This window comes from Budorcas taxicolor, chromosome 12 (assembly GCF_023091745.1).
Source record: "Budorcas taxicolor isolate Tak-1 chromosome 12, Takin1.1, whole genome shotgun sequence".
NCBI lineage: Eukaryota > Metazoa > Chordata > Mammalia > Artiodactyla > Bovidae > Budorcas > Budorcas taxicolor.
The window spans coordinates 23,769,457-23,789,797 of NC_068921.1; the positions used below are offsets into that span (position 1 = coordinate 23,769,457).

General features: G+C 38.0%; 1 protein-coding gene across 1 annotated transcript; it reads right to left on the bottom strand.

The window, feature by feature from the left end:
• Positions 1 to 1,697: 1,697 nt before the first annotated feature.
• Positions 1,698 to 14,171, bottom strand: UFM1 (ubiquitin fold modifier 1). Its single transcript, XM_052650212.1, has 6 exons — positions 14,111 to 14,171; positions 13,978 to 14,034; positions 9,611 to 9,668; positions 6,287 to 6,326; positions 4,887 to 4,919; positions 1,698 to 3,556 (listed from the first exon to the last, which is right to left on the bottom strand). Coding segments are annotated over exons 1-6 (258 nt in total). The 5' UTR covers positions 14,113 to 14,171; the 3' UTR covers positions 1,698 to 3,488.
• Between the last annotated feature and the right edge of the window lie 6,170 nt (positions 14,172 to 20,341).

Here is a 20,341-nt window from a genome sequence, read left to right on the forward strand (position 1 = left end):
CTATATATATATACATTTCTTTCAGATAAGTTACATGTATAATTCGTATGTGTGTATATATATCCACTAATTCTATAAATACATTAAAAATATACATGTATATGTGTGTGCACCAAGTCACTTCAGTTGTGTCCGACTCTTTGTGTCCTCATGAATTGCAGCCCTCCAGGCTTCTCTGTCCATGGGCTTTTCCACGCAAGAATACTGGAGTGGGTTGCTGTGCCCGTCTCCAAGGGATCTTCCCAATCCAGGGATTGAACCCATGTCTCTTATGTCTCCTGCAATAGCAGGCAGGTTCTTTACCACTGGCGCCATCTGGAAAACCCAAGGAAGTGTTAGCTGCTCAGTTGTGTCGCTCACTCTTTGCGACCTCATGGATTGTAGTCCGCAGGCTCCTAAGTAAACATACACATGATTTCCCTACATAATATGCAGTTTTATAAACAGCCTTGGGAACACCAATATATAGTCAGTTATCTTACAAGTGCTCCATTTCAGTATATAAATGCTTCCAAGTTATAAATATTTCTAGGTCTTTGAGTAGAGACATGGTAGATATCCTTAGCATCTTAATTTGGGTACTAGGGGCTTAAATTGGACTGAGTTTTCTTTCCATTGGCTTTTCTTTCAAGTAACTGTTACTAAAAGTTGGGGGGGGGAAAAAACTGGACTTGGAACACTTTAAAAGGAGGCTTAATTCCCAGTGAGTCTCAAGAGACTGTTACAGCATCTCTGCACTTAGCTCCTGGAGAAGGGGGCAGTAGGAGGAATACTAGATCCTAGAACATGTTCTACTCCCCCTGACCCCTCAGACTTCATCTTATTCATCTGCAAAATTAAAGTGTTTCCCAGGTGGCTCAGTGGTAAAGAATCTGCCTGCCAGTGCAGGAGACACAGGAGATGGGGGTTCCATCTGAGTTAGGAAGATCCCCTGGAGGAAATGGCAACCCACGCCAGTATTCTTACCTGAGAAATCCCATGGACAGAGGAGCCTAGCGCCTATACTCCATGGAGCTGCAAATTGTCGGGACAGGACTGAACGATTAAGCACACACACACAAAGTGAAAAGTTATAAATTCTCAAGCTAAGCTGAAAAGCAGAAATCATTAGGATTGCTTTTATATACAGAAATGCTTGCACATCATTCCACATTTAAAGAGTAAGAACTTAAGGGGTAGTTTCTAGAAGTCTGTATTCATAATTTTCTAGGTCACTTTGATAATCACACAGGTTCAGGACCTACCAGCCTAAACACTTACTATAGACACTTAACTACACTTTCAATTTTATCTGAAAATGGACTGGCGTTTGGAAGTATACATTCATTTCTAAGACCTATAGCCATTAATCATCTTTGTCCCCATCCCTTTTTTGGGCTACAACTGTTATATACTGCCTCCACAAATGTGTTAATTAAGCACTTTATTAATAAAATAAGAGTAGACAATATGGTTTATGGTGTAAGAAAATGTATTTTCACAAGATATGAATCATGTACCAATAAAGCACTTTAAACTAAATACACCACATTGAAACATTCTGCACAAAGAAGTTACAGGTCATATTTAATAACATGTCTAGTTCTATACAACAAAATATTTTTAAGACCTTACTGCAATAAAATTTTTCAACCAAAGAACAAAAATATTAAATAATTTATGAGACATCATAAAACCTATCTGTGTGACAAATCAGGAAGAATTTTGTGCTAGAAACAGAATGAGGGAAAATCTAAATAAGACAAAAAATTCAGAAAATAGGCATTCATAAATTTCTCGTTAATGGAGGTTTAATGTTGTTAAAGACCAGGAGTCTTTAGGCATCAGAAAATAAAAATTTGCTTATAAAAATAAAAAATTCCACAAACATTAGTAACATACTTTTCCAGCTCAGCACAAATGTCTTTGCCCTTTACAATTCAGAAGACTGCTAGTCATTGTCAAATATCTGAACCATGTCTTAGTCTTAACCAATATCATCTTTCGGATACTGATTCTGCTGCATAATTTTTTTCCCCAATGAACCTACGGCCTATGCACATTTCAATAAAAATTGGCTTTAGAAATACTTTATTCATGAATAATTCAACACCTGTATCTTGAAGCTTATATTTTCCAGGCGTCCAAAGTGCAAAACAGATACCAACCAACCAGGCCTGCCTCCAGAGACCTCAGCATTTAGAATACAGCAGGTCAAGTGCTGGTTCTCAATCACTATGAGCCTGCACCTTTCAAGATATGCATAGATACTGATGCCCTAAGGGCAAACGTAATCTTCCCTCATGTATACCTTTCTTTAAACTAAGGCGCATTCTGGAAACTGTATGTTGGCAATGCCCATGTTATGCTTTCTCTGATCATCTTCAGCTCCTTGTAACAATGTCCAGTGTTTTGTTTTCCCTTCAGTTCTTTCCATAGCCTCTGTGGTTTTGTTTACCCAGTTTGGCCTTTTCTGTGACACTCTTGTTACAGGTTTCTGCTTGCCTTCCCTTTTGATTCTTTTCTTCTTGCTAGAAGCCTAGTCATCTGGGCTTCCCCATTTTCCTTTCCTAGCTTCTTATTCACCCCACAACTATAATCTTAACGCTTCCTTATATGTTGGGTCTTCATTATGTGTAATTAACCAGAATTTAAATTAGCATTTCTACGAGATCTGTTGTGAACTTTCAGATGTTCTTTACACCTTCTCCCTGAAGGCTATGTAGAATTATCCTCAAAAAGATGATGGTTTCTTGAGGATTCCTATTTTAAAGGTTGTTTTAAAAGAGATCACTAAAGGAATGCATAGTTCAGCAACTGATGCTTCTACTTTATTCTTAATTCTCATCATTACAAGTACCGGAGTCTGCAAGATCATCCCTAAAACTCCTCGGTGTGGGATACCTACCAATTTTACCCATAAGGGCTAGATGGAAAATGCAATTTTGGGCTCTCTGATGTCATTACAATTTATTAAGAACTCAAGAAGTCTGAAACTTTAAAACAAACTAAATGCTAAGTTATTCATTGATATGATTCTTTATCATAAATGATATATAAGGAGGAATGCAACTATGTTTGTATCTGTGAGTCAGATGCTATCAACCCAACCTTCATGTGTGGATCCATAATCTTTTTTACATTTTTAATTCAGGGACGAGGAGGAAGATTCAGTAAATTTTAAGTTTCCAGATGTTCTCAGAAAGAACGACCAGAAGCATCCTCCGGGTGTAAGACACAGATGGTTGACCCATTCACCCCTGATGAACCACCTGTGTGTGCAGCGAGGCAGCAATGAAAGACTGACCCTCTGTGGTCATGGGGCCCTAGGCCTGGATGCGTTCTCTCCTCACGTGAAGTGTGAACAAGCATGGACAGACAGTCACCTTTCATTATGTCATCAATTACCGGTATTTTCATGGGATTTCAAATGCCTGATTCCAATTTTACAGTAATAACAATACCACTATTTACTCTGGAAGGGGGTTTTATGTTCCAAGCGGCGGATATTAACAATGTCCAACACGATCTCTAGGAATTATTCGCAGTTCTGAACCGTGCTTTAGAAAAACATTTCCTACACAAACAGACAGAACAAAACGTTAGGCATTTAAAAAATGACATGCTCTCATTAACAATTCAACAATTAACATACAGAAGAAACAAAGCAGTGTCAAGTAGGTGCAAAGCTCAGAAATATTAGAACCCAAGTCTAGGCGCCTTAGGTCTTGCTCTTACGCTTCTCACATCCTCAAACCCGAAGATGAGGCTTCTTATGTCTTGTTCTTACTGCTCTCACATCCTCACAACCCAACAAACGTCTGAAAATTTGAAATAAGAACACTACCCACAAAAATAAAAAAAGAAAGGACACTACCCAAAGAAATACCACCAAACACAATCATCAATATTTGCTTTAATATATAATAAAATACTTGGGAGCAGGAAAAATAAGTGTAAATTACTGCAAGTGACAAAAGTTTAGCAATCCTGACCTATTTTGGGTCTGGCCTGCCTACTGAGATTTTCTTCACACTTTATGATGCCCACAATTCAACTTTAAAGGGGAATTCAACAGGCAACATGTCAGAGTAAGAAGGAATTCAAATTAATATAAACTACTGGACATTTAAAGAGTAAGAAAACACAAACTCTTTAAACCCAAGTTTAAAAGTATCTACACAACAATTATATGGCTAAATTTACATTTCAATCCCAGGGCTTATGAGGACAATATAATTTTGTAGAAGTACTTAAAAAAATAACAGTTTAAAAATAACTACTCAAGACTGCATTTATATTAAATCATGCTTAATTTAAAAATATTTTAACCGAACTATAAGCTAAGGAGGGTACATCTCAAATACATAACTGTCAGTTAAAAAGTTTAAGACTACTTTTACCCTTCCTGCTTGTTAGGGTATCAATATGTAGTGCTACATAATGTTAACACCTTGAAATTCGCAGTGCAGGCTAAATCCCATGAAATTAAAATGACTGTACTTCTTCAAAATAATAAGTCAGTACTTACTGAATGTTTATTATGAATAACACAAACTTCTAAGCACTTATCTGTACAACCTCACAACTATTTAATGAGATAGTTATTACAGAACATTATTCCCATTAGCACACAATCTTACCTTAAGATTTTTTGTTACATGTATTAGTTAAAAAACTTTAATGCTCATTAGTCAGATTTTCCCTTTCTTGTAGCCAAAAGCATATAACTGATACACAGAATGTAACAAATTATTTACACGCTTAGGTAAAGACTGCCACACAATCTCTGAAAATCAGCCATTATCTTGGTAAAATCCTATCAAGTCTAATTAGAATGAATTACATATTCATTATCAATTGATGTAGACAGCCTCACCGCACTGCCATGGATTGCAGATACTCACCAGCAGTCTGTGCAGGATTTATTCCTATTCCATCTAGAAAATAAGTTGTAAAATGACCTAAGTTATTTCTGAAGCTAAAAGGCTTTAACAGTAAGAAGAAGAAATGTGTCAAAATAATGTTGCTGTGGATACAGGCGTAAGCCGAACAGTTATGCCAAGAACATGAAGGTTATCTGTTGAAATCTCTCACTATTATGCCTTTACACATATCGCTGGACTAGACAATGTCTGTCAGTGAAACGACCCCAGTAAGTTCAACAGAGGATAGTTTTTCATACTGTTTTGCCAAATCTAGTGAAAAATAAAGCCAAAATACCTTAAGTATGCCATTCATCATTTAACATTGCTCTAAGGCATCAAATCTTAAGGCTGAAGAGCCAGAGTAATATAAGTTCCACCGACACTTGATAAAAGTTTACAAAGCAGTCTCCCAGGAGCTATTCATTTATGAATCTAAATCTTTCCAGAAAAGGAAGGATAGCTTTCTTCCAAATACAGACACATTTCAATGTGGCAGCATGTACAATTTTTCAGAATGAGAAATTCCATCGTTATCTAAACCAAATCATACTACTTACTGCTCATTAAAGCCACCTTCTCTTAGTCTAAATTTCTTAACTATATATGAACTACTCACCAGTACCTGGGACCATGACTTTGTATTCTTAATAGTTAAGCTTTTCTTGCCATCTTTGTTCCTCATCTTATTTCAGTATTTTCTCTTTGGGCTGGTTTCATTAATTATTTGTAGTATCCAAAGATAGTCAGAATTTAATTTATATTATCTAACTGGATAAAATCCTCATTATTGCAAGCCTGTAAGAACTGTTTTCTATCAGGAAAGCAATAGCAAGGGACAGCAAAGGTACATTCCTGCTTAGCTTCCTATATCCTAAAACCATTTATGATACAGTAGAAAACACTTTGTTAAATGACAAGTTATTTTCAGCAATAATCTGGCATAAGGACATATGATATTATAATGTGCTGTGCTTAGTCGCTTGGTCATGTCTGATTCGGCAACCCCATGGACTATGGCCTGCCAGGCTCCTCTGTACATGCGATTTTCCAGGCAGGAATACTGGAATGGGTTCACACCCATCTCCAGGGAATCTTCCTGACCGAGAGATCGAACCCAGGTCCCCTGCACTGCAGGCGGATTCTTTAGCATCTGAGCCACCAGGGAAGCCCATAAACTACTGTACTACGTAACAAAAGCACAGAAAAAACGGAAGACACAATTATGAACAATAACTTCGACTTAGTGTTTACAATTATGTATATCATTTATGTTGATATAAGGTTTAGGGTTTTTGTATTTTAAGTCAATTTTAACTAATTTGGTTTCTTTTAAACAGCTAATAGCTCTGTTAATAAACAGGTTTAAGACAAATTCTTACCATTGGTAATAATTGCACTTGTTGCTGCAGGAACTTTAAACTAAAAAGGAAGAAAAGAAAAAATATATATAAGCATATAAAATGCTAAGTATAAAAGATAGTTAGCAATGATAGGGTACATATAATCAATTCTATAATTTTAAATGTAATTTATCTTTTAGGATAAGTAACATCATCAAAGAAAGTATTACAATCTGCTTTATCTTTAAAGAATAATGTGCTGTGCAAAGTCGCTTCATTTGTGTGCAACTCTTTGCAGCTCCACGGACTGTACCACCTGGGCTCCTCTGTCTGTGTGGTTTCCCAGGCTAGAACCCTGGATTGGGTTGCCATTTCCTTCTCCAGGGGAATCTTCCCGACCCAGGGATTGAACCTGCGTCTCCTGCATTGGCAGGCAGGCTCTTTACCACTAGGGCCACCTGTTCTCTAAAAATTGCATTTCATTGTATTTAGGACACCAGAGACTGTAAAATGCATCTTGTTTTATGCACCATAAAAAAGGAAAAGCACTGTCAATGAATCTATAACCCAGTGTTTGATCTTTCAGACTTATACACGTTACTTTGGTCATATATAACGCTCAGGCACAAGTGAAAATAAAAGCTAAGTAACTGCTTAGAATAGTCCTAAAATTTCTTGGTAGAAATAGTCAGTTTAAACAAATGCTCTCTTGTGTTTAATATGGGATTGCAATAGTCCAATTAATGCCACCAAGAAGTACCTCTAAGTACAAGTAGGGGTGCAGGTGATGTCAGCTGGACAATTATGTGACTGTCACATGGTCAACCATGACAGACAGCCTCCACTCATCTTTATTCAGAGATGTAAGTACTTTATGAGTTAATGAAATGTGGTATGGAGCTTATTGGTAGCTTAAAGGTATTATTATTCTCTTAATGCTCTCATTTGTCAAAGTGTGTTCATAGTTCATTCATTTTTCCAATAATTTAATAAGCACTTCTATGCTACAGATTAGTTTTATAAATATTATAGTTTTATGATTGAGTAAGTTTGGAAAACACTAAGTTATGCAGATGACACCACCATTATGGCAGAAAGTGAAGAAGATCTAAAGAGCCTCTTGATGAAAGTGAAAGAGGAGAGTGAAAAAGTTGGCTTAAAGCTCAACATTCAGAAAACCAAGATCATGGCATCTGGTCCCATCACTTCATGGGAAATAGATGGGGAAACAGGTCAAACAGTGGCTGACTTTATTTTTCCGGGCTCCAAAATCACTGCAGATGGTGACTGAAATGAAATTAAAAGACGCTTACTCCTTGGAAGGAAAGTTATGACCAAACTAGACAGCAAAGGAGATCAGTCCTGGGTGTTCACTGGAAGGACTGATGTTGAAGCTGTAACTCCAACACTTTGGCCACCTGATGAGAAAGGCTGACTCACTGGAAAAGACCCTGATGCTGGGAAAGATAGAGGGCAAGAGGAGAAGGGGACGACAGAGGATGAGATGGCTGGATGGCATCACCGACTCAATGGACATGGGTTTGGGTGGACTCCGGGAGTTGGTGATGGACAGGGAGGCCTGGCGTGCTGTGGTTCATGGGGTCGCAAAGAGTAGGACAGGACTGAGCAACTGAACTGAACTGAACTGAACTGAAGTTAAACTGGGAATCTTTTCAAAATCCTTTAGTATGCTGCTAATATAGTTTATTTGACTCCAGGAAAATACAAAAGATAGTCAATAATGCCCCATACTTTTGGACCACTGATCCCAATCCCAGTTTTTAATGGTTATTTTATTTTTTTTGTGGTTCTAGTGGTCTGGGAAAACATTCTTTCTGGGAAATACTGCTCTCAGTATTTACAATAATCACACACCATAGTTGAGAAAAAACTAAGAGCTCATTTAAATTTATGAATTTAACAAATCAAGTTTTAAAATAAGAACTTAACTACACATGAGAACAATTACTTGTTACAGGCCTATGTACCTAAAAAAAAAACAATTTTATTGTCCATATGGCACATTCTTAACTGTAAATATCCTTTATGTTTTAAAAATTTTAAATAAACTTAAAGTAACTTCAAAATATACTTTAATAAATTTTAAACTAGTTAAGTTTTTATAGAGGTTGTAATAATTTTTAAATAAAACACCTAAATTATAAGCAATCTCAGATTTCTAAAACTTGAATATGACAAAGTTTCTAGTTGTTATTCTTAGTTATGTCCACTTTAAGTTACATATTTTCTTTAGTGGTAACCTATTATATGACAATAAAAATCAAAAGCAACTACAGACACAATTTTTCCCTTTTCCAACCTATAGTAACAATGCTGTTTAACTGAAATTTGGGGAAGCTTTACTACTGATGTACATACAGAAACTACCACTTCTTTCTACAGTACTGACAAGTTTTTTCCTAGATGTGAAGTTCCTCAGTTTTCATTTATTTCTACTTCAGATCCCACTGTGTTTTACAATTTAGGATGCTAAGAAGTTCCTCCCAGGCTTTGACAACTCATTATTTAAATTAATTTCTATTAATGCCCCTATGTTGGGGCATTCTATTAATTAATGCCCCTATGTTGGGGCATTTTATTTTTTATTAAGAGAATTATATTAGGGTTCTATATCCATGGACAACTCAAGGCAACTCTTATTCTTACTGAAAGATTCCACAACATTAAATATAAATGCTATTATATTTTTACTCAAAATCATGTAATTGGGCAGGAAGGATAAGATTTCCATTTTACAGATTAAGAAATTTCAGGAAGAGAGAAACTGTCATGTCAAACAAATAATTAATGACACCGTTAAAAGAGGAACCCTAAGTCTCCCAAGTCATAAGCTTCTTCTCTAATTGTCAAGTACAAACAGTTACTTTATAGATGCCTCTGATGAAAATCTTTGGAAAAATTTTATTTCTTAAAAACAGAAACTCAATCATATTTTCAAAAACAATAGATTTTACTAACACTGCACATGCTTATAGAGAAAAGTTGAAAAACGTGATATATAATAAAATTATACTTCCAGAATCAAAGTTAGTAAAAATACAAGCATACAGTGTGAAGTTTTTAAAAAAATTGACATATCACTATCTTTTCAATTTCAATAAGGATTCTCCTTATAATTCAAGTTACATTAAATAAATGTGTCAATTTGTGTAACCCATTCTTGTATCTGTGGGTCTCAACTCTCACTCTTCTTTTACCTTTAAGTGAGGTTTAACTTTTGACACCATAAACCTAGCAATGAACTTGTGTAGAAGTGGGAGGTCAAGACACATGCAGATTTTTGAGACACATTTTGAGACACAAATTGTATTCTCTACAGGTTGTTCCAATTTCTATACTTACTTCTTCTGCTGCAAACTTTAAGACTGCTGTGAAAGGTGTACTTTCAGGAACACTGAGTCTGCAAGAATTAAAAAAGAATATTTTGAAAGGCTGATTTTTTAAGTCCTTTGTTACTTATTTCAGCTATTGTAGCAGACCTTGGCAAAGCTGTCTTTTGAGTCTGAGGTTGGCTATTCTGATTGTACACTATGTGCATTAAGTCTAAAAAAGAAAGCAATAATTAGCCTTATAGCTGACATGGTGCCCTCAGGTCCACTTGAAAATGCATAACCTATACAGGTGTGGATTTGTACGTTTAATACTTTGATAGAAATAGGTCTAGCATGTAGGTTGTTTCTTGTTTCCAAAAATGGATTTCAAAAAGTGGAATCTCTCCTCAATCTTAAGTACACTTTGCCAGCTACAGTTCATCCTATGCAGGAACGTGATCGTTTTCATTAGAAGAGCAGGTTACCTGGGGAGCATCATCTTTTCATGAACTTTTCTATGCACTTTCAATCACCAAGTCAAAAATAATAGTCCAAGTTGGTAAAAATGAGTATGTTTACTATGGCAAAATGCAAAACGATTTCCCACCTTTAAAACATATGAAAAAGGCTCATACAATACAATCTGAAATAACATTCTGAAGAGTGATGTGTGGTTTTGATTTGAATTGTGGCAAGTATATTCAAGATCACTGATAAACAATCAACTGTTCAACTTAACCATAAAAACAAATTACTTTCTGTGAGTAAAGACAGAAACACAGAATCTCTTTCAGAGCTGAGAAAGTTAACATTTCTCTTGGAAACTTCTCTATTTGTCACCACTGTACTGTTCTCTAATGATTTAATACCAACTACTATATGTAACATTCTCAGGTATATATACCACCTCCTCACTCAGCCTACAGATTGAATGCTGAGTACAAAAATCATTACATCTGATGCTGCACATTATAATGATTTTCAATAAGTAAAGTGTGAATGGATTTCTTGGCTGCCATATTCCACTCCCCCAAAATACTGCTAAAGAGTGAAAACAGAACATGTTTTTTTCCCCTTCCTTTTTTATATGGAATAAAAAGAGACAAACAAAATTATAAAGAATAGCCATTTATTTAAAAAATACCTAATAAACTGGCAATGTAAAAATTTACAAAGCCAGGAATAGTACTTTGCAAGTATTTCCATAGTTTACTTACAGTTCAGAACCTGAGAAGCGCTGTCCTAAAACTCTTGCCTGTAGAGAACTTCTAAAACTTTGGGGTTTCAATTCACTTTTGCACTAGAGACAGGAAATGTCCTTGTACCATATAATTAAATGTCATGCTGATACTCATTAACAAAAGTTTCTCTCCACAGATTAAATTGGTGCGACTATCCAAAAAAAATCCAATAAAACATAAAAGCATATTATAGTGAATGTTCTGACAGAAAATTGCACAGGGACTGGGAGTTACTTTCACTCCAGAGACTTTATCTAGATCTGACGCCCTTGAGTTTGCCAGTCACATCACTTACTCTTACATTACATTGGTATTTTGAAAAGATGCCAACCATCCTGTATACTGAGGTGACCTTTTAAAGTAAACTACTGGCACTTTTTTTTTAAAAATAAAAAATCTCACATAAACAGAAGTATGGCATAACCTGACCAGTGTTATAAAGAATGAAGCTTGTATAGGACACTTAGAGAAGGGTGACATGAACTTTCTATACCATCACAGAAATTGTCATGGAGGTGAAATTTTAATCACTAAAGGATGTTAGCAGGTAGTGGTACTCACAAAACTACATTCCAAGCACAGAAGACAATGTGTGCCAGAGCAGGCAGATCTCAAAAGATTTGCTGTCAATATGCAACTAGGATGGCTGAAACTTTAAATGATGGTGGTAGTGAGGGGGCTGGGGAGGTGAGGCAGGGAGTTAAGACTGGAAAGACTGGAATTAGACTGCAAGAGTCAGAGTGAAAAGCACTCAGTCCTGTCCACTCTTTGTGATGCTATGGGCTGCAGCCTGCCAGGCTCCTCTGTCCCTGGAATTCTCCAGGCAAGAATACTGGAGTAAGTAGCCGTTCCCTTCTCCAGGGGATCTTCCCAACCCAGGGATGGAACCCAGGTCTCCTGCACTGCCGGCAGATTCTTTACCATCTGAGCTGAAAGAGTCTATGGTGTTTCTAATGCATCCTGTACATGACAGAGAATGTTTGATTCCAACATTTCTATAACCAAGTAGCAACATCAACAAGGAATCAATTAACAAGCAAAACTAACCATAAAAACTGGGACATTCCCCCAGAATAAATCTACAACTGCAACATCCTTTCTGGAATGCAACCATTAGCAACTCAAAAAGATGCTTCTCTGTTACAGTACATATCTACCTGCCTGACAAGTGAAAAGTGGCCTTAAAAAGTTAAAGCATGTTTTCCCACAAATCTCAGAGCTGCTTTTACTTACATACTCTTAAAAGATGATGCTGTGAAACATGCCACACAATATGTGTGATATATTGCTGCACTCAATATGCCAGCAAATTTGGAAAACTCAGCAGTGGCCACAGGACTGGAAAATGTGTTTTCATTCCAATCCCAAAAAAAGGCAATGCCAAAGAATGTTCAAACTACCACACAACTGCACTTATCTCACACGCTAGCAAAGTAATGCTCAAAATTCTCCAAGACAGGGTTCAATAGTATGTGAACCATGAATTTCCAGATGTTCAAGCTGGATTCAGAAAAGGCAGAGGAACCAGAGATCAAACTGCCAACATCTGCTGAATCACGAAAAAAGCAAGAGAGTTCCAGAAAAACATCTACTTCTGCTTTACTGGGTATGCCAAAGCCTTTGTCTGTGTGGATCCCAACAAACTGTGGGAAATTCTTCAAGAGATGGGACTACCAGACCACCTGACCTGCCTGAAAGTGAAAGAGGAGGGGGAAAAAATTGGCTTAAAACTCAACATTCAGAAAACCAAGATCATGGCATCTGGTCCCATCACTTCATGGGAAATAGATAGGGAAACAGTGGAAATGGTGACAGACTTATATTTTGGGGGGCTTCAAAATCACTGCAGATGGTGACTGCAGCCATGAAATTAAAAGATGCTTGCTCCTTCGAAGAAAAGTTATGAACAACCTAGCCAGCATATTAAAAAACAGAGACATAAAGTAGCCAACAAAGGTCTGTCTAGTCAAAGCTATCGTTTTTCCAATAGTCATGTATGGATGTGAGAGTGGACTATAAAGAAAGCTGAGTGCTGAAGAACTGATGCTTTTGAACTGTGGTGTTGGAGGACTCTTGAGAGTCCCTTGGACTCCAAGGAGATCCAACCAGTCCATCCTAAAGGAAATCAATTCTGGATATTCATTGGAAGGACTGATGTTAAAGCTGAAACTCCAATACTCTGGCCACCTGATGTGAAGAACTGACTCACTGGAAAAGATCCTGATGCTGGGAAAGACTGAAGGCGGGAGGAGTAGGGGATGACAGAGGATGAGATGGTTGGATTGCATCACCACTCATTGGATATGAGTCTGAGTAAACTCTGGGAGTTGGTGTTGGACAGGAGGACCTGGTGTGGTGCAGTCTATGAGGTCACAAGGAGTCGGACACAACTGAGTGACTGAACTGAAAACATACATGTTATATACCTTTTATATACACATATCCATATACAAACTATACATACAACTACACACACACACTAAACTAGAGGCCTGCCAGCAAACTCATTCAGTAAACATGTATTAAGCCAACTGGTACCACTTTCAGGCACTCTTATATAGTTACTGATGCTGCCTTACTCCTTCTTCCCTCCCTCCTTCTCATTCTTTTCCAGAGCCAGTTGACATACTGATGAGAATACTCCGGTGTAAAGGCAGAAATCAGAGATGATAAGAAGAGAGAGTTAAGGACTCTACTTTGTTAAGCCCAACTATCGTAGGAGTCACATCAATGGGAATCAAGGGCCTGACGTTCTGGTCATATCGGAACCTGGGCTGGGAGGCCTTGCCTTACTTCCCCGAACAGCTGGTCAGAGCGGTGAAAGGCCTGTCCTGTTATAAGCAGATTCCAGACTGTATTAAGGATCCCAGCAAATCACCAGGGCCCGGTCCACACGTGCCCCTACTCCACCACCCCCAAAACGAGTTCCGAAGAGAGCTCGGAAACCAACAACGACGTTCCCATCACACATACCCGCACAGCCTCGTGCCCGGGCAAGCTGATATACTTACACGATAACCCCGTTCAGGTGAGTGGGGCGGGCTCGGGGAGAGGAGAGGAACGCAAACTGCTGAGGTGGCGGCCGCTGGGATGGCTCGAGTCGCCTTCCCCCCAACTCTACAGCCCCTCCACCCCCTACCGCGGCCGAGCTACTCACACTTTGTATGGCAGCCGCGGGTCCGACGTCAGTGTGATCTTAAAAGAAACTTTCGACCTGAGGAAGAGAGAGGGAGAGATTAAGATCGGGCAGCGGGACCGCGGAATGAGACGGCTGGAAAGCCAACACTTACATGGTGCCGCCGTTCGGGACTGAAACCTCGCAGCAAACCCGTGCGGAAGCTCCCACTTCCACCCCGGCGTCTTTCCCAACTCAGGTCCACGTCTTCTTCCGCAAGCTGAGGTCCTCCGAAGATGCGGCTGTCCAAAGCACTGCCTGAAAATTGGACCCAGAGGCTCAAGTTGGGCGGAGCTTACGAGATCAAAATAGCGAATGCTTTTGTGTGTATATTTCTGGAACACAGTTTCGGGTCATATGGAAAGAATACTCTTTTACTTGAAGTGATTTTTCTTCCGTATTTTTAGTTAGGCAGCACAGAGACAGTGAGACTCAAGGTCCCAGTTTGTAAGTCGGGCGGAAGTATGGGTCCCGGGAGGCGGTGGAAGAGCTGAGCGGTGGGGAGGATTGTGGGCCGGGCCGGAGGCGGGCGCGCTCCTACGTTGCCGAGGCAACATGAGCGCGGAGACGCTCCAGAGATGCTCAAGAAGCGGGAATCCTCACCCAGTGTTAATATTAGTATTTTCTACCTACCTGCCCAGCTACCTAATCATGTTGTAGGTTTCTCATAATTTAGCTCTAAAGTTTTTGATTTCCACAGATAAGAAACTTAACAAGTTGGTGGGAAAGACAAGATCCCTGCACTTGAGGAACCTGAAGTCTAGTTGAGAAGAGAAATCCCACAAACAGATTTCAATAGTTTGTGATCTAATAGGATTAAAGAAGGGAATAAGGTTGCCTATTATCAGTTACATTTGTTCAGCTTAATAGCAAATTTTAATCCTTTCTATGTGTCAGGCACTAAAGCTAAATTCTGAGTATGCTGGTATGAATAAGGTAGGTAGGTCCAACCTTCTGGAATCTAACAGAAGTTCTTGTATAACGAGAGAAGAAGACTGTATTTCCTCTAATTTTTTATTACAAATCCAAGCATCTATGTCTGGATGACAAAACATCCTCTTATGATGTCTGTAAGGACCTTTTAAAAGGAACATTGCAATGAATAGACAAAATGGGAATAGACTAATATAAACTAATAGACTAATATAATGGAGAAAATGGTTAATATTTAGTATATTATGTTACATTCTTAAGGAGAGGAAACTAAGAGAGGAATAGGGGAGCAACTGTAGTGGCAGTGCTGAAAACAAATTTCATCTTTGCCTTAATTTCATAAATTACTAATTTTCTGTATTGGTATCTATCCATGCATGATTCTGACTGTAGGGAAAAAAGACTTTGATACTCTCAAGACAGTCACTGTCTTCTACACTTTTAAAAATATATGTCTTGCCATATATGTAGTAGCATAGAAGCAAATGTCTACTGATAGATTTGGGGATCAACAGTTACAGCATTTGCTCAATATTAATCTTTCTTTTTAATTTGCTAAGACATCTAGCAAAATTTAGCAAATATAACAAAAGAAGGATCTTCTTATTTATTGAAAAGTTGATATGTCAAAATATATTTAATAAGTCTAAACTTGAAGCAAACTGGATTTTAGGAGGTTATTGGAAAATGTAACGTTTTAGGACAACAAACAGCATAAGTGGACTAATGTGTTTTGGAAGGGGTCCAATTAGCATCATGCAGAGGCAGAAATGGTTGTGGAACTGCATGGTGTGATCATATTAGAACTCATTAAATATCATTGAGACATCCCAATATTCTTTTTTCAAAAGCATATACAGCTCTCATTATTAGAAATGGGAGGGATATTAAATTTACTTAAGGATGAAAAGAATATGCTGACAGAGTCGTAAAATTCTTCTTACCAGTTATTTCTGTAGCCAGATTTAAATGAAGTAGAAAACATGTCAGATTTAGATGCCAACTTATTTTTATCTTTCTGTTTCACCCTAATTTGACTGTATTTGGAATTATGACTAAAATCACCTGATAGTCAAGTTTTTTTAATCCTGGATGGTTTGTGCTTGGGTAAATCTTAGGGTCTTCTACTCCAAACATTTTATATTACAGGAAACAAAATATATACCAATGCTTTAGCAATAAATGGATTGTTTTATAGAGGTTTAATTTGGTCAAGCTGGTTTTAGAAAAGGCAGAGGAACCAGAGATCAAATTGCCAACATCAGCTGGATTGTGGAAAAAGCAAGAGAGTTCCAGAAAAAATCTATTTCTGCTTTATTGACTATGCCAAAGCCTTTGACTGTGTGGATCACAAGAAACTGCGGAAAATTCTGAAAGAGATGGGAATACCAGACCACCTGACCTGCTTCTTGAGAAACGTGTATGCAGGTCAGGAAGCAACAGTTAGAACTGGACATGGACAACAGACTGGTTCCAAATAGGAAAAGGAGTACATCAAGGCTGTATATTGTCACCCTGCTTATTTAACTTACATGCAGAGTACATCATGAGAAACGCTGGGCTGGAAGAAACACAAGCTGGAATCAAGATCGCCGGGAGAAATATCAATAACCTCAGATATGCAGATGACACCACCCTTATGGCAGAAAGTGAAGAGGAACTAAAAAGCCTCTTGATGAAAGTGAAAGTGGAGAGTGAAAAGGTTGGCTTAAAGCTCAACATTCAGAAAACGAAGATCATGGCATCTGGTCCCATCACTTCATGGGAAATAGATGGAGAAACAGTGGAAACAGTGTCAGACTTTATTTTTTTGGGCTCCAAAATCACTGCAGATGGTGATTTCAGCCTTGAAATTAAAAGACGCTTACTCCTTGGAAGGAAAGTTATGACCAACCTAGATAGCATATTGAAAAACAGAGATATTACTTTGCCAACAAGGGTCTGTCTGGTCAAGGCTGTGGTTTTTCCAGTGGTCATGTATGGATGTGAGAGTTGGACTGTGAAGAAAGCTGAGCGCAGAAGAATTGATGCTTTTGAACTGCGGTGTTGGAGAAGACTCTTGAGAGTCCCTTGGACTGCAAGGAGATCCAACCAGTCCATCCTAAAGGAGATCAGTCCTGGGTGTTCACTGGAAGGACTGATGCTCAGGCCGAAACTCTAATACTTTGGCCACCTCATGCAAAGAGTTGACTCATTGAAAAAGACCCTTATGCTGGGAGAGATTAGGGGCAGGAGAAGAAGTGGACGACAGAGGATGAGATGGCTGGATGGCATCACTGACTCGATGGACATGAGTTTGAGTGAACTCCAGGAGTTGGTGATGGACAGCGAGGCCTGGTGTGCTGTGATTCATGGGGTTGCAAAGAGTTGGACATGACTGAGCAACTGAACTGAACTGAACTGAATTTGGTCATATTCCCTCAACCCCAATCCTCTAGCAATCCTTTGTATAACTGGCGCAATGAATAATGGCTCAAAATCTATCAAGATTTTTTGTGCTAGGTATTATGTTAAGCATTTAGTGTAAGTGGAATCACAAACTATAGACTTTAAACTTTCATTGACCTTAGCTATAGTAATTCAATGACAAGATGTCTTATTCAAAGAGAACGATCTGGTAGACAAAAGAATGGGAAAATATGTAGATACTATGTTGATCCTTGTAAGTACTATACAGTTAGAGACTGCCTTACATTCTTGTAAACCTGAGAACAATGAAATATAGCTGAGATTAGAGTTTAGCAAGACCAGGCAACAGCCTTAGAGGAGATTACACCCTGAAATGTGCTGCCATTGATTACTATGGTGACACACATTTCCCAATTATTTCCTGAAATTTAATGAAGGAAAATAAAATGAACAAGAGTTGACCTTATAAATGTGAGACTTAATCACAAAATTTGCAGTATTTTAACTACTGAAATTATCACCTTTATTACCAAAAAGCATTTAAATTGCATAAAGGAGGAATTTACTAGTCTTGCATAATTAAAGTTTTCTCTGTAAATACTACGTGAATTATCTGTCTAATGGAAATACACTTATTGGAAAAAATTAGAGTCCTCTCTCACAAATCTACTCCAAACACAGGATGTGTTTCTTCTACATACCAGTAGCTCTATGAGGTCAGTACTAGTTATTTTCCATTTTCAGGAGAGGAGAGTAGCCCATGGAAATTAAATAACTTATCCTAAATATAAGTAAGTGACTGAAATGAGATTGAACTCAGATATCTGGTATTAAAAACTGAGTTTTAACACTACAAGAGGTTAAGGATTTAAGTCATATCCTTAACTAGTAGCAACCAAGTCTTCAAGGTAGGAAATATTTTTATCCTTATTTCACAAGCAGGGAAGTTAAGACACAAAAATGCTAAGTAATTTTTTTGAGGTCACACCACTGATGACCATTAAAATATTAATATTATTGATATTGCTGGTCTTAAATATATTTTAAAATTATTTACGACTCTCCATCATACCTAAACAGAGCAAGAAATGGTCATTGATAATATTCTCTTATATTTATACAACATTTTGTTCTTTTTGAAAAGTTTTGCATTCACTGTCTTATTTGTTGTCTAAAATAAAACATACAAAGCACTTGTGATGTGTACTATTATCTTTTTTAAAAATGAGGAAATGGACAAAAGAGGCTTTGAACAGGTCTAGGGTAACACACATGATTTGTGAGGAAATAGTGACAAAGCATAGTTATTGATGTTTCTTTACAAAATTTGATCATATACAAAGTTTATTTTTAGTAGTAAAATACAAATAATTGAATGGTAAATTCATTTGATGAGCTTGTCAAGGAATTCTTACTCAGTTTTTATGTCCCATTAGTATCTAGCATATAGCAGGTACTCAATCAATATTTGTTGAATTAATTAATGTTACTTTAAAAAACTGTTGTAGATGCTTCCTAATTACAGTAATGTTTTACAGTCCATTAACTGCAGTCATCAATGTTCTTAATGCAGTAGATTATACACTTTGATTCTTGCTTTGTTCTTATTTTAAGGCTTATCTATTCAAAGGAAAGACTCCTCACTCAATTTATGGCTACTGGTGACAGCAGAGGTTAGAAAAAGCTAATTAAAGATTCTTATCAGATATTATCAAATAAAGAAGACATTTAAATAAAACATTCCATGAATATCCTCACATTTTCCCACACCATTACTTTATGTGACATGTTTGTACTGAATCAGAGACCTTGCACTGGAAATCTCATTATTGGTTCTCTTAGGATTATATACTTCTTAGAGATGAGGAATTGCTCAGTGATATTAGCAATTGCTTTGCTAATATTGATATTAGCACTGAAGGAAAGTTGCAAGGCTCAAGGTAGCCTGGAGTTAAAACTTCCCTCCAGGTCCTCCCCACCATTCTATGCCAAACAAAGAACTCTCTCACTTGAAGAAGAAAATGGACATTAAGGTTGATTACGCCCAGCTCCCATCTGGTCCAGCCTCTGGCCGATCTCCAAAATTCCTTGCCCCAACCGTTTAAGAGATAACTACTCTGAACAGCCTTGGAGAAAAACAGGCCCCCTTAAGACAGTAACTTTCCACATACATGCCTATATATACTTACTCTTTTCTTGGGTAAGTGCAGCAGCTCGCTAATCTGACTGCTGCCCCTTGTTGCCTCATTAAAGGTCTTCTGTTCCTGTAAAGTGCCAGTCTCATTCTTTTTTTGAACCTCTCCTCTAACTCCCTTACCTTACAAGCACCACCTTTCTTGTATGGTGGTGGTGGGGGATAGCAGGGTTGAGCTGGTAACAATGGCCCAGGGGCAGTTTGGTGTTTGGCCTGTACAGTGTGGCTAAGTGAGTATTACCATTTGGTGCAGATATAAATGGCTCAGCACCTGTCGTCCTAATCACACTTTCATGTTTTCTATTGATCCCCTGCAGTCATTTGAGCTTCTGAACCTTAGTGTGAATGATAGGATTTAGGGACATCAACCCAGGTGCCAGGCAGCTAGAGACCACTCCCATAACCCAAAGGTTACCAGAACTATTCAAGCTAGCCAATCCTAAGCTGTTTACCTGCCCCTGCCTTGCCTTTTCTGCAGAAATTCCTATGAAGGCTCTGGCCTAGGCGTTTCTTCCTCACTCCTTCCTGCTTATGCCTCTTGACCAAAACCTGGTGATTTTCATTTGGCCCTGTGTGGCTGGTGTGCCCCCTTCTCTCGGGAAATGTGAATTGAAAAATTTTTAATGGCATCAACCTCTTTGTGTCATCATTCAGTCATCTCTATAAATGAAAATCCCATGGGTATGAAGAAGGAATTCATAGGGCCTGGACTCCATCTTAGGCCTGTTCATGCTGATCGTGCTCGGCCACCTTTCCAATGGACTCTGATCTCTGCGTTTAGTGCCTATGAAAACAACAACAGAAGGATAA

Bases quoted from the DNA above. Each gene is read 5' to 3' on its own strand.
- UFM1 (XM_052650212.1), bottom strand. The intron at 9,669-13,977 runs GTGAGTAGCTCG...TAATTCTTGCAG, and splicing joins CCGCGGCTGCCATACAAAGT to ACTCAGTGTTCCTGAAAGTA. The intron at 4,920-6,286 runs GTAAGAATTTGT...CTTATTTTCTAG, and splicing joins AAGTGCAATTATTACCAATG to ATGGAATAGGAATAAATCCT.